The sequence below is a fragment of the Pelodiscus sinensis genome, chromosome 19, assembly GCF_049634645.1.
Source record: "Pelodiscus sinensis isolate JC-2024 chromosome 19, ASM4963464v1, whole genome shotgun sequence".
Classification (NCBI taxonomy): domain Eukaryota; kingdom Metazoa; phylum Chordata; order Testudines; family Trionychidae; genus Pelodiscus; species Pelodiscus sinensis.
Genome location: NC_134729.1, coordinates 11,778,935 through 11,790,501, shown reverse-complemented (window position 1 = coordinate 11,790,501; position 11,567 = coordinate 11,778,935). Strand labels below are relative to the sequence as shown.

The 11,567-nt window shown below is 51.7% G+C and overlaps 1 protein-coding gene across 3 annotated transcripts in view; it reads right to left on the bottom strand.

Annotated features, from left to right (window-relative positions):
• Positions 1-322: 322 nt before the first annotated feature.
• Positions 323-11,567, bottom strand: part of VAV1 (vav guanine nucleotide exchange factor 1) — a 64,057-nt gene continuing 52,812 nt past the window's right edge. For 2 of the 3 annotated variants that reach the window (XM_075902292.1, XM_075902290.1), the window contains exons 16-27: positions 11,257-11,358; positions 10,733-10,830; positions 9,694-9,716; positions 7,281-7,326; positions 6,075-6,211; positions 4,830-4,895; positions 4,146-4,177; positions 3,740-3,856; positions 3,023-3,110; positions 2,528-2,642; positions 1,564-1,715; positions 323-670 (exon numbers count right to left, since the gene is read on the bottom strand). In XM_075902292.1, the coding sequence (XP_075758407.1) occupies positions 617-670; positions 1,564-1,715; positions 2,528-2,642; positions 3,023-3,110; positions 3,740-3,856; positions 4,146-4,177; positions 4,830-4,895; positions 6,075-6,211; positions 7,281-7,326; positions 9,694-9,716; positions 10,733-10,830; positions 11,257-11,358 (1,030 nt within the window). In that variant the 3' untranslated portion in view covers positions 323-616. The remainder of the gene's footprint in view (positions 671-1,563; positions 1,716-2,527; positions 2,643-3,022; positions 3,111-3,739; positions 3,857-4,145; positions 4,178-4,829; positions 4,896-6,074; positions 6,212-7,280; positions 7,327-9,693; positions 9,717-10,732; positions 10,831-11,256; positions 11,359-11,567) is intronic. The other variant, XM_075902291.1, reaches the window with a different exon arrangement.

The following is an 11,567-nucleotide window of genomic DNA, read 5'->3' as shown; positions in this document are numbered from 1 at the left end:
AAGCAGCGCTGCGTCCAGCAGCAGCACAGAAAAAAGGGTGGCATGAGGGATGGTCACTTTTTTTTGGGGGGGGGGGGTCGCCGCGCTTTGAAATATTTTCAAAGGGGGGTCCCTGCAAAAAGAGGGTGAGTTAAACATGGTGGGAGAATGCGGGTCAGGACTCCTGGGTTCTCTTCCCAGCTTAGGGAGGGGAGTCATGCCTAGTGGTTAATGCAAGGGAGGCTCTACCCAGTCACATGGTTGCAACCCAGCAGCCCTCTGGGGCCCCAAGTCCTGTGCCAGATGGGGCAGTCGGATCATGCCATGGACTGGAAAGAAAAGGTCTTTTGGGTGTGTGTTAATCCATCCTCAACCCATCCACCCATACAATTTATATAACACAAAACTTCCTTTACATGGGGGAGAGCAGGGAAAGAGAAGAGGGATCTGAGAGTTTATAAATTAATAGTCCAGAGGGGCAAACCGCTTTGCTGCACTTGTCACTGGGTGCAAACACAACCGCCCTTCTTGCTACAGAGCCCCCTTGTGGGCCTCAGACGTGTCTGTGTGAGCTCTCGGTGTGTGCGCCAAGCAGAGTCACAATCTCAGGATGGGGAATTACACAAGGCGCCAGCCCTCAGCAATATTCCGAGTAATCTTCCTCCACGTAATTCGCTGGGAACCAGCCAACCTAGGAGGGGAAAATCAAGTAAGATGTGGAACTGTTATCACAAAACCGGTCCTGGAAGATGGCCCACATCTCATATATGCATTGCTGCCCTCTTCTGCACGAGATTGGTGCTCCTTTCCTGTGTGTCATTAGCCCTGTACCGTTAAGAGCTAAAGAGGAGTCTCCCATGACACAACTTGTTTTGGCAGCAGGAAGTTCTGTGCGCTATCCCCAGTACTGTAGGGGAGATCAGCTGGTCGTGCCATGCAGCACAGGGGCCAATAGCATGAGGTGTGGGCAACAGGGATTGAACCTTGGATGTCTGGATCTAAAAAAGTTAGTTCCATAAGCTGACTCATCCACCATCGTGCCACAACAAAGTCACCACTTGGTCATGACTTTCTTGGCAATCTACAGTTCCATTAGGTGTTCATTAGAACACGTGAGCATGTGTGAGGATTGTGCTTGTCCACATGCATGTGTGTGGAGATTGTACATACCTGTGTGCACATGCAAGAGTAATATGTGTGTACGTGTGCAGGGATTGTGTGTACACACATCTTTGTGTGTGCATCTGTGGAGAGTGGAGGGGTGAGAGAGTGCTGCCCCCTGCTGGTAGGATATGATCACACCTGCTCACAAGTGTGTGTGTGGGCGAGCAGGAACTCTGCCCCCTGCTGGATGGAATTCATTGGAGTTGCTCATCTGAACCAGTGTGTACAGAGAGTGGGTTGTGTATGTTGTGTGTGTGTAGAGGTGTGGAGAACGCTGACCCCTTCTGGATGTATGTGCGGGTTGTGTGTGTATGGGTGTAATAATGGCCCCTTGTGGACAAGTCCTGTGAGCCTGCTCTGGAGCACATGGGGGCTGAGAAACCCCCCCCGGTCCCAACCCCCACTCGGCGGTGCACTCACCCGGCCATAGATCTCCCCTTTCCACCAGCCCTGCTGCCCCTTCTTGCTCAGGATCTTTATGATGTCGCCTTCCTTCAGCGTCAGCTCTGTCCGGTCCCGTGCGCAGAAATCGTAGCGCGCCTTCGCCGACCCGAAGTACTTCAGCCCTCCTGCTGCGAGGGGAAAGGCCCACACTAAGCACAGCTGGGCTGGGACTGGACACCCTCCAATTAACATCCACCCCCTGCTGGGATCCTGGAAGCTGAGTGGCCCCCGGAAGTGCTCGTCACCCTCCACATGGTGGGAGACAGTGACCGCAAGGTGAAGGATTGGCTCTCCCCACCTGGCATCCCATGGGCTTGGGACACAAAGGGTTAACTGCCTGTGGCTACCAGGGTGGAATCCACACACCAGCTGGGACCAGGGTGGAGGGAACCGCAGCTGGAGGCTACGGCCGCATGCTCCCCCATGCTGCAGTGTCTCCCATTGGCACCAAAGATGCAGCCCAGAATATCCCCCTCCCCCCCCTTCTTTCCAGTGGAGCCTTTGCCAGATCCGGCACGGAGCAGAGGTCACACTGGTGCTGGGTTTTAAAAGGCTCCTCCAGCCTGGCTGCAGCCCTGACCACCCGGTGCTGCCCCAGCCCTTTATGGGCACATCTGGCCCGGATGAACGATTCCAGCTGGGAAAGGAGAAGTGGCCTCACAACAGTTTTCCTGCATTTGTCTAAATTTTCCCATTTTTGTTGAAAACCCCAATTTTGGGGTATCCCCCAACCCTGAACTAAGCACGTTTGACAAAAACTAGAACAGGGGCCAATCTTGGGGTTGAAAAGCCACCGTCCCTCAAGAAAAATATTTGAGTGGGAAAGTCCATGTTGCACATGCTCAGTCATTCCAAACCCCCAGGCGCTGAGATCCTGCAGTGCCAGGGGGCTCTCGAGGTCTCCCCGCCCCCATCAAAACAGACCCCCTGAGCACCCTACCAAGAGGTCTGGCGTTGGTCCTCTGCTCGGGGTCCTTGAAGGGGAGCTGCAGCGTGGTGTCGAGGGTTTTGAAGCAGTCTTTCAGGGAGTTCTGCTGGTAAAACTCTACCAGCTCCTAGGCAGGAAGGACAGAGAGGCCCTGAGGGTGTGGAGCTCTTCTGTCCTGGAGTGAAGATGGATGGGAAACCCGCCCCGGCGTGGAGGGGGTGTTGCCCAGTGTGGAGAAGGGGGCTGAGGTTCCTACATCTCACCCCTGTGTCTTCATTTGAACCCCAGAGACAGTAACTACCAGACCCCTCTCCCCCAGCTCCACCGCCCCTCCAACCAGAAATGGAACCCAGGAGTCCTGGCTCCCAGTCCCTCCTGCTCTAGCCACTACACCACACTGCCTTGCTGCGGTCTAAGTGACCAGTGTCACGCTAAAGGGGAGCGGCAGGAGATCTTCCAGTGAAGCTGAAGTTGAATCAGTGGGTGGGAGATTGGCGCAATCCTTACTATGAGTCCTTTGAACGCCTTCTTCTCCGTGATGCGGTACAGGCTCTCTGACGTCAGGATCTTGATGTGTTTGATTTCTACGTTAAACCTGGGGGCACAGACACTGGTTTCCTAAAGCTCTCAACACCTGTGATTTTCCAGCGTGTTGCACCTTTACGTTTCTAGCTGTCGGTGACAAGCTGGGCTTTGTGTAGGGAGGGGAGATGCAGCTTGTTACAGAAGATGCAGCTTGTACACACACTGTGCTCTCTCTTTCAGGAAGCGTCAGCATGGAAATCTGGAGTAACCTTGATTTATGCCAGCTGGGGCTCTGGCCCTAGGACTATAGGATTCTGCCTAGTGGAACATTCTGGCTCTGTAGCCTGTCTCAAAAGGCAAGTCCTTCTAGGTGGAAGATGATTGCGCACCGTACAGCATGAGATACTTTTCCCTGCTCCCCTAACTGGTGCCATTGGAGATGCTATTCTTAAATATCTAACCCTATCTAATGTACTAAGCAATTTATCTTCATAAGATCATGAGGCAGGGAGTCCCACAGGTGAACTACCTGTGGCATATAAAATATTTACTTTTACACCAGGTGGGCATTTAATTTTGTTAAGCACCCCTTGTTTTGCATTACATGGAAGGGGCCCAAAAGAGTTCTCCTTGACTGGCAAGATATTCATGCATTCAAAGATATTGCTCTTTAGAAGCTTTTACTAAGGTTAGGATTACTTGATACTGATGGCAAATTCAGCTGCATCCTTGACCCTCTGCCGCACCAGGAAAGTGCCATCTGAACGGTTCATGAGGATTTGCTCTGCCTCTGCTCTCTCCATAGGTCCCGCATACCTGCAAGCAGAGACATCCACACAGAAGTTACTACTTGAAGTCAGCTGCCTGATGTTGCAGTAGGCTGTATGCCATACCAGCAAGGGATGCAGTCTCCTGGTAAATCATGGAGGCAAAGCTGGAACTCAAGCTATGTGGATGCATGCCAATGTGTATCTGCAGCTCTTTTCCTTTAGTTTAAGACAGTCTGTGATTTCATAGAGCATCACGCACACAAGGCAGGATTTCAGATTAACCAGCAATAAATTAAGTAGCTGCAGAAATGTTTCATCTCTATAATTTTACTTACCAACGATAAACAGAAAAATCTGGGGGAGGAGTCTGGGGAGGGAAAGAAAGAAGTTTTATTTTTTTGCAGTCAATAAAACAACAAAGAAAGAGTTAAGTCCAGCCCAGGAGATCTGGCTGAAATGAGCCTCGCGGTCAGTGCTCTGTGATTCTGGAGTTTTATTTTGATGCCAGTATCACATCACAAATAATTAATTAAAAAATTATTTATCTACAAAGAATGGGGCCCCATTGCATCAGGTCTGCTCACACTCCAAACAAGATCAGAATCTCAAAGTGCCAGGCACTGGACAGACTCTGACTAAGAACAGAGCCCCAGTGCCCTGGGACCTGCACAGACACATACTGAAAGACAGTCCCTGCCACAGACAGCATGCAAGGAAAGACAGAATTATTATACTCAAAAAGGGGAGCTGTGATACAAGGAGATAAAGTGACTTGCCCAAGGTCGCACACAGGCAGTCTGTGGCAGAGCTAAAATATCATTCAAATCTTCTGAGACTTATTCTAGCATCTCACCCACAAAGCCCACCCTTTCTTCTGCTGCTTAGCATGCCAGACATCTTCCTTTTGTCCCCAAAGCAGATATATCCCACTCAAACAAGTCTACGGAATTCAGAGACCCTACAAAAACATCCAGCGTTTACTACCTAGTCAAGCAAATGTGAAAGGGGTTGCTACTCACACACACATACGGTTTGACTCTTTCGCGTGGGAACCAGCCAATCTCGTTCGTGGATGTGTTTCTGCCCTGCAAAGCAGAAGTCAGTGCACGTCAGAGCTATCATTAAGTGCTATCAGCGCACAGGCCGAGGGTATGCAGAGGGACGATGGGTAGGTTGGAGGTTTGTGCTGAGAGGAGAGATATTTCATTTTGGCTATCAAGCTGGGGTGTTTCTAGGGAGTTGTAGTTTGGTTTTCTCATGTCCCCATTTCCTATGGGCTGGGTTCCCCAGCCAGACTACTTCTCCCAGCATGCAGCATAGCTGAGGCCTCCCATGATGCAACCCTCTGAGGGCAGAGAGTGATGTATCATGGGAGATGTAGTTTGAGCAGGAAGCCTGGCCTATGGAAGGGAAATGGGAGCACGAGGCACCTGAACTATGACTCCCACAGGGCACTGAGGCTACATCCCCCAACCAAAATATTAGAGCTGTCAAGCAATTAAAAAATTTAATCTCAATTAATTTCACGATTAATCATGTGCGCCTCCCCTTTGAAACGCCGCTGCAGCGTTTCAATGGGGCAGCACTACATGGAGCCTGGGATCAGCTAGAATCCCCAGCTGACCCAGGGCTCCATGCAGCACTGCCCCTTTGAAGCGCAGGGCAGCACTTCCAATGGGCAGTGCATTAGAAGCCTGGGATCAGCTGGGCACTCCAGCTGAGCCCAGGCTCCATGCAGCACTGTCCCTTAGAAACGCCACCCTGGAGCTGCAAAGGGGTACCAAATTAGGAGCCCGGGATCAGCTGGAGTGCCCAGCCAATCCCCAGTAGGGAAGTTAAGGACCAGTCGACTAGTGGACTAGTGGACATTGCAGCCTTCCAGCAAGAGTATTCAGTATTTGGCTAGTTCCTCGGTTTGCCTGCCGTGAATAGAACAGCAGTGAGACCAGGACCCTGTGGGTGGGCCAGCCCTCGCAACGAGATGTGCTGCTTTGGCTTCAAGTCCCCGCTGACCAAATTCACATGCAGCTCCTCTAGTCCGGCAGTTTGCAGACTATGAGTGAGGACCGCAAGTGGAGTCGCACCAGGAGCAGACGGGATCGGGAGGTCAAACCGAATCTAAACGTGACCCGACGCTGCTCTGCAACATGGTGCCCTCCACAAGTTGGAATCAGAGGGAGCGAACATGCAGGAGCTGACATGCCGTCAGTGTGTCTCCATAAGGGCACATGGAGCATTGGGTGGACGGCTGCGGAGATCCCTACCTCCCACCAGCACTGCTCCACGTCGGCTTTGGTCAGCTCCACGATGTCCCCCATGCTGAGTCGCAGCGACGGGCCAAATGCCACGGGTGGCGGGGGCAGCCCATAATACTCTAGGCAGACCTCCATCTTGGGCAGCCCTAAGGAGAGAAGAACATTGGTGAGGAGCTGGTCACAGGGAAACCCCGTGGACCTCCCTGCAGCCAACATCTGCCACGTGGAAGCATCTGTGCCCAGTGCTCCTCCCACCTGCTACGTGGACTGTCACTTGTTACCTGTGGGGCAGCAGTGGATCCTGCCCATGATCTATGGGAGAAGGGGATGAAGGGACAATCCCAGGGCAGGGCCCCTTTGCCCCTCCAGGACAGATTCCACATGCAGAGTGGTATCTTAAGGGGTTATTGTCCTCGGAACTCGTCAACCCAGAGCTCCCATGAGCCAGTGGGGCTTTCCTACAGGTGTTCCGAGGATGGAAGTCAGGATCCCAGTACAGGCAGTCCCTGGGTTACATACAAGATAGGGACTGTAGGTTTGTTCTTAAGTTGAATTTGTATGTAAGTCGGAACTGGTACATATTGTAGGGGAAACTCTAGCCAAACATTTCTCCAGAGCTCAGTTTTATTCTCCCACACCTCACTTCCCTCAGTCCTTTATTCTCAAGCTGAGGTGTCTGCTGAGAAAAGCCGCTCTGCGTCTCCCTGGTCTGCTGGGGGGGGGGCGCTAGCTTCACGTCTCCCTGGTCTGCTGGGGTGAAGCAGCTAGTGCGGGGTTGCCTCACCCCATTTGTAAGTAGGGATCCAATGTAAGTCGGATCCATGTAACCCGGGGACTGCCTGTACAGATCAGGGATCCACCCGGTCCAGTGTGCAGCCAGTGGGAATGGTAGCTCAGTTACCACATGTTCTCCTCTCTGGGCCAGGCTACTTGACTGGACTACATCTCCCACAATGCACCACTGCTCTGGATGGGGCTATAGTATTCCAGTCCCCCAGAGTACAGCAGCCCTAGCAGAACTTACAGGGAGTTCATTGAGACATAGGTCCCAGAGCAGACCTTTGGCTCCTTCCAGGGTGCAATACTTGGTATCACCAGTAGGGGGTCTCCATCACACCTGGCTTAGTTAGGAGTGCTGAGTACAAGAAAGGAAATTCCTTCCTGACCGCCTTGCTGCCCAGAAGCATGGGGATGGGTGCCTGCCACATCACTTACCAAGACTGTTCTTCTTTCTCTCCTGAGTGTGTCGGTTGGATTTATTCTGCAATGGGAAGACAAGGAGCCTGGCTCAGATTAAGGAGGCTGTATGGGACTGGTCTGCTGTTCAGAAGGCACACACCCTGCTACAGATCAGCAGGAGGTGCAGGGTTGAGAGAGGAACTGGAGTCAGAGGGTTGGGCTTGAGGAGGGACTTAGGTCAGCATGGTACTCGGGGAGGGTTCAGCAAGGCAAGACATAACCTAAACTGGGACCAAGCTCCTTTGCACCCCCTCTTTAGACCTGCAGTGTGTAACTCTGCTCTCTTTGCATGTTTCTAAAGCTCGCCTGCATCCTTATTACTTATGGGCCACAGGGCAGGGATCTGGGATCCCTTGGCACCACCATTTAGACTCTGACTAGGGCTGTTCCCCCAAAACTGCAATTTTCCAGACAACAAAACTTTTCATTAAAGATGTCAACTTTCTGCAGGAAAAATGTTAATTTTTTTTAATAAAAAAACAATCCCCCAAATGCCTGAAAATGGGAAAATGTCAATACACTGTCCCAGTGCCTCATGGGAGTTGTGGTTCAGTTGCCCTATTTTCCAATATGGCTGATAAGGACATAAGACTATAAAAAGGGCCATACTGGGTCAGACATAGGTCCTTCTAGCCCGATATCCTATCTTCCAACAGTGGCCAATGCCAAATACCTCACAGGGAGTGAACAGAACGTGGAATCATCAAATAATCCCTCTCCTGTCATCCATTTCCAGCCCCTCATAGAGGCTAGGCTAGGGACACTATTCCTACCCAATGTGGCTAATAAGTATTGATGGACCTAATCTCCCTGAATATATCTAGTTCTTTTTTGAACCCTGTTGAAGTTCTGGCCTTCACAACATCCCCTGGCAAGGAGTTCCACAGGTAGACTGTGTGCTACATGAAGAAAAACTTCCTTTTGATTGTTGTAAACCTCCTACCTATTAATGTCATTTGGAGACCCCTAGTTCCTATGGCATGAGAATAAGTAAATAATTTTGCTTTATTTACTTTTTCCACACCAGTCAGGATTTTCTAGACCTCTAGCATATCCCCCCTTAGTCTCCTTTTTTCTAAGATGAAAAGTCCCCGTCTTTTTAATCTCTTCATTTGGGACCTGTTCCAGACCCCTAATCATTTTTATTGACCTTTTCTGAATCTTGTCCAATGCCAATATATCTTTTTGAGATGAGGTGACCACATTTGTACATAGTATTCAAGATGTGGGCGTACCATGGTTTTATATAGAGGCAATAAAATATTCTCTGTCTTGTTCTCTATCCTTTTTTAAAAGATTCCTAAGATTCTTTGCTTTTTTGACTGCCGCCACATTGAGTGGATGTTTTCAGAGAACTCTCCACAGTGACTCCAAGATCTCTCGAGTGGTTATACCTAAATTAGTCCCCATCATATTGTATGTGTAATTGGGATTATTTTTTCCAATGTACATTACTTTGCATTTATCAACGTTAAAATTCACTTGCCATTTTGTTGCCCAATCACTTAGTTTGGTGAAATCCTTTCAAAGCTCTTCACAGTCTGCTTTGGTCTTAACTCTCTTGAGCAGTTTGGTATCATCTGCAAATTTTGCCACCTCACTGTTTACCCCTTTCTCCGGATCATTAATAAATGAGTTGAATAGGATTGGTCCCAGGACAGACCCATGGGGGACCCCACTCATTAACTCTCTCCGCTCTGAAAACTGACCATTTATTCCTACCCTTTGTTGTCTGTCTTTTAACCAGTTATCAGTCCATGAAAGGACCTTCCCTCTTACCCCATGACAACTAACTTTACTTAAGAGCCTTTGGTAAGGGACTTTGTCTCTTTGTAATCTGAGCAAGATTACATCTCCCATATGCTCTCTCCCATCCAATCAGCCACACTCATTTACACCGGGACCAATGAGCTCACACCAGTGTCAGTGGTGTGAAACAAGAGTGAGGTGACGCCGAGAAGCTCAATTAAAAGTTTGGAGGGCTTCCAGAGGCAGTATTTCCTAGTGGATAGAGCACTGGGGTGGGAGCCAACAGACCTGCTTTCTAATCTCCACCCTGATTTGGGTGATATTGGCAAAACCCCCTCCCCTCTCCAGACCTCAGTTTCCCCACTTTCCTACTTTATTATTATTCATGTTAATTAGGTGTATTACGGTATGCCTAGGACTCCACTCCCAGCCCTGGCTTAGGACCCCTTGTGCTAGGTGCTGTACAAAGAAAAAAAGACAGGCCAGTCTCTTACTAAGTGCCTTTTATCCATACAGAGCCCAGCACAATACAAGTTGGGCCTCCAGCGCCCACTGCAATAAAACTAATGATCCCCCCCCTCCAGGAGAATGTTTTCGCCCAAGGAGATGCTAGGCAGTTCAGGGTTGGTTGGCTTGTTACCTTTTTCATTGTGGAGCCATAATCTGGAATAAACAGAAAGGGGGGGGGGGGATTGGTTACTCCAGCTGTGAGAACTCCATCCTGAGAGCGCTCAGGCTGAAGCAAAGCAGAATTGCCTTTCTGTGTGTGGGTGACCGGTGCGTACCAGGGAGGCTGCACATACTGGTCACCCACCGCCTGTGCCACATGCTGCCCCATGGTCACCCTGCTGGCACATCAGTGTGGCTGCAGTGCAGATAGGAATACAGAGCAGCATCAGCAGTGAAGGGGTTAATGAGAGCTGCAAAGCGCCCCTCCACTTGCTCTGCTCTTGTATTCAGCCACTGCACCTACACCCTCCTCAGAGGCCTCCCAGAATCCTTTGTGCAACCCCCCCAGCCGCATCCCAGAATCCTTTGTGCAACCCCCCCCCAATCTCATCTCACAACCCCTTGCAACGCTTGACCCAGAGGCATCCCAGAATGCATTGCATCTCATGCCCTAGATGAGCTGTTCTCAAACTGTCCCCTAGTAGATGATGGAGCAGTAAGAGCAGCTTAGCTGAGGTGGTGCGAGGAGGGGGAGGAGCTAGCCGCCCTGAGGACATGTCTGCAGCGACCGGCCCAACGGGGCCCTGATCCCAGCTGTGTCTGTCACGACCCCCCATGCATGGCGTCGCCAGGGCTGACAGACTTGTTGGGTCCCGGGGCTAAAGACAAAGCCCTCAGGGGTCAGCCCTGGGCGGCAGGGCTCAGGTTGCTAAACGCCTTGAGCTTCAGCTTTGGCCCCTGGCCCAGAGTTGGCTTTGGACTCCCCGCCCCGGGGCCGTGGGCTCAGGCTGCGGTGCCTCCTCCTGGGCTCCTGAAGGAGTTTTTGTCCTCGGAAGCGGGCTGCAGTGCAATGAAGTTTGAGAATCTCCCTAGACGCCTCCCACAACCCTTTGCCCCAACCCCCCGATAAGGCCTCTTCCCAGTGGGGAAGGATCGTTTCTGGGGCGCTGGCCACAGGCAGGCTCAGGGAGCGGAACGGACTTGCACGTGGGCTAGCAGCAGGCACGTACCTGAGCCCGACTTCCCGCAGGGGGGCACCCGGCCCAGACACTCCTTGTGAGCCGAGGCTCGGCATCGGCTGCAGCGGTAGCCCTGGTAGAACGTGCCCCTGTTCATGGGACCAAGAGAGAGAATGTGCGTGTTAGGGTCTCTGGGGCAGGAGAGTCGACAGAATTGCCGGATCCTGAGCAAGGTGAGGGGGTCGGCTCTGTGCTCCCAGAAGGGGCGGGGCCTCAGGCAGAAGGGGCGCAGATAGGGGCTAGTGTCCCTCCACCAGCCCTTCAGCCCCACCCGGAGTGCATCGCCCAGAGCTCTGGCGGAGATTTTGAGTCCCTTTGCCCCGGCGCAGTTGCCCCCTTTGTCTCCCCATCAGCTGGCCTGCTCTGGGGTAAAGTTGTTCCCCCACTTCTCCACCCTGTCCCGTTAACCCTCGCCTCCCCGTGTCCCTCTCCCAGCTTAGCCCTGGCCCGCGGATTAACCCCAAGCCTGGGATGAGCCAGGCTGAGGAGACGGTCGGGCAGCACGAGGATCCTACCTGAGCAGCATCTGGCACGATTTGCAGGATGCTGTCTCCTCGAAGGAATGCATGTGGAACTCGTGCCCATTGGACGTGGCGTTCTCAGGGTAGATATTGGAGCTACAGGGGCCGGGGGAAACAGACAGACCGAGTTACGCAGTTTATTGTTATTGTTATTTATTAGGAGTATTACGGTAGTGCCTAGAAATCTGTCACTGGCGAGCTCCCTCTTGTGCAAGGGCTGGTGCTGTGTATTACCGTAATACCCTGGAGCACTGTGCCCCCTAGATCTGATGGCACACTAAGAGGAGCAGTGTAGCCGAGGGGGT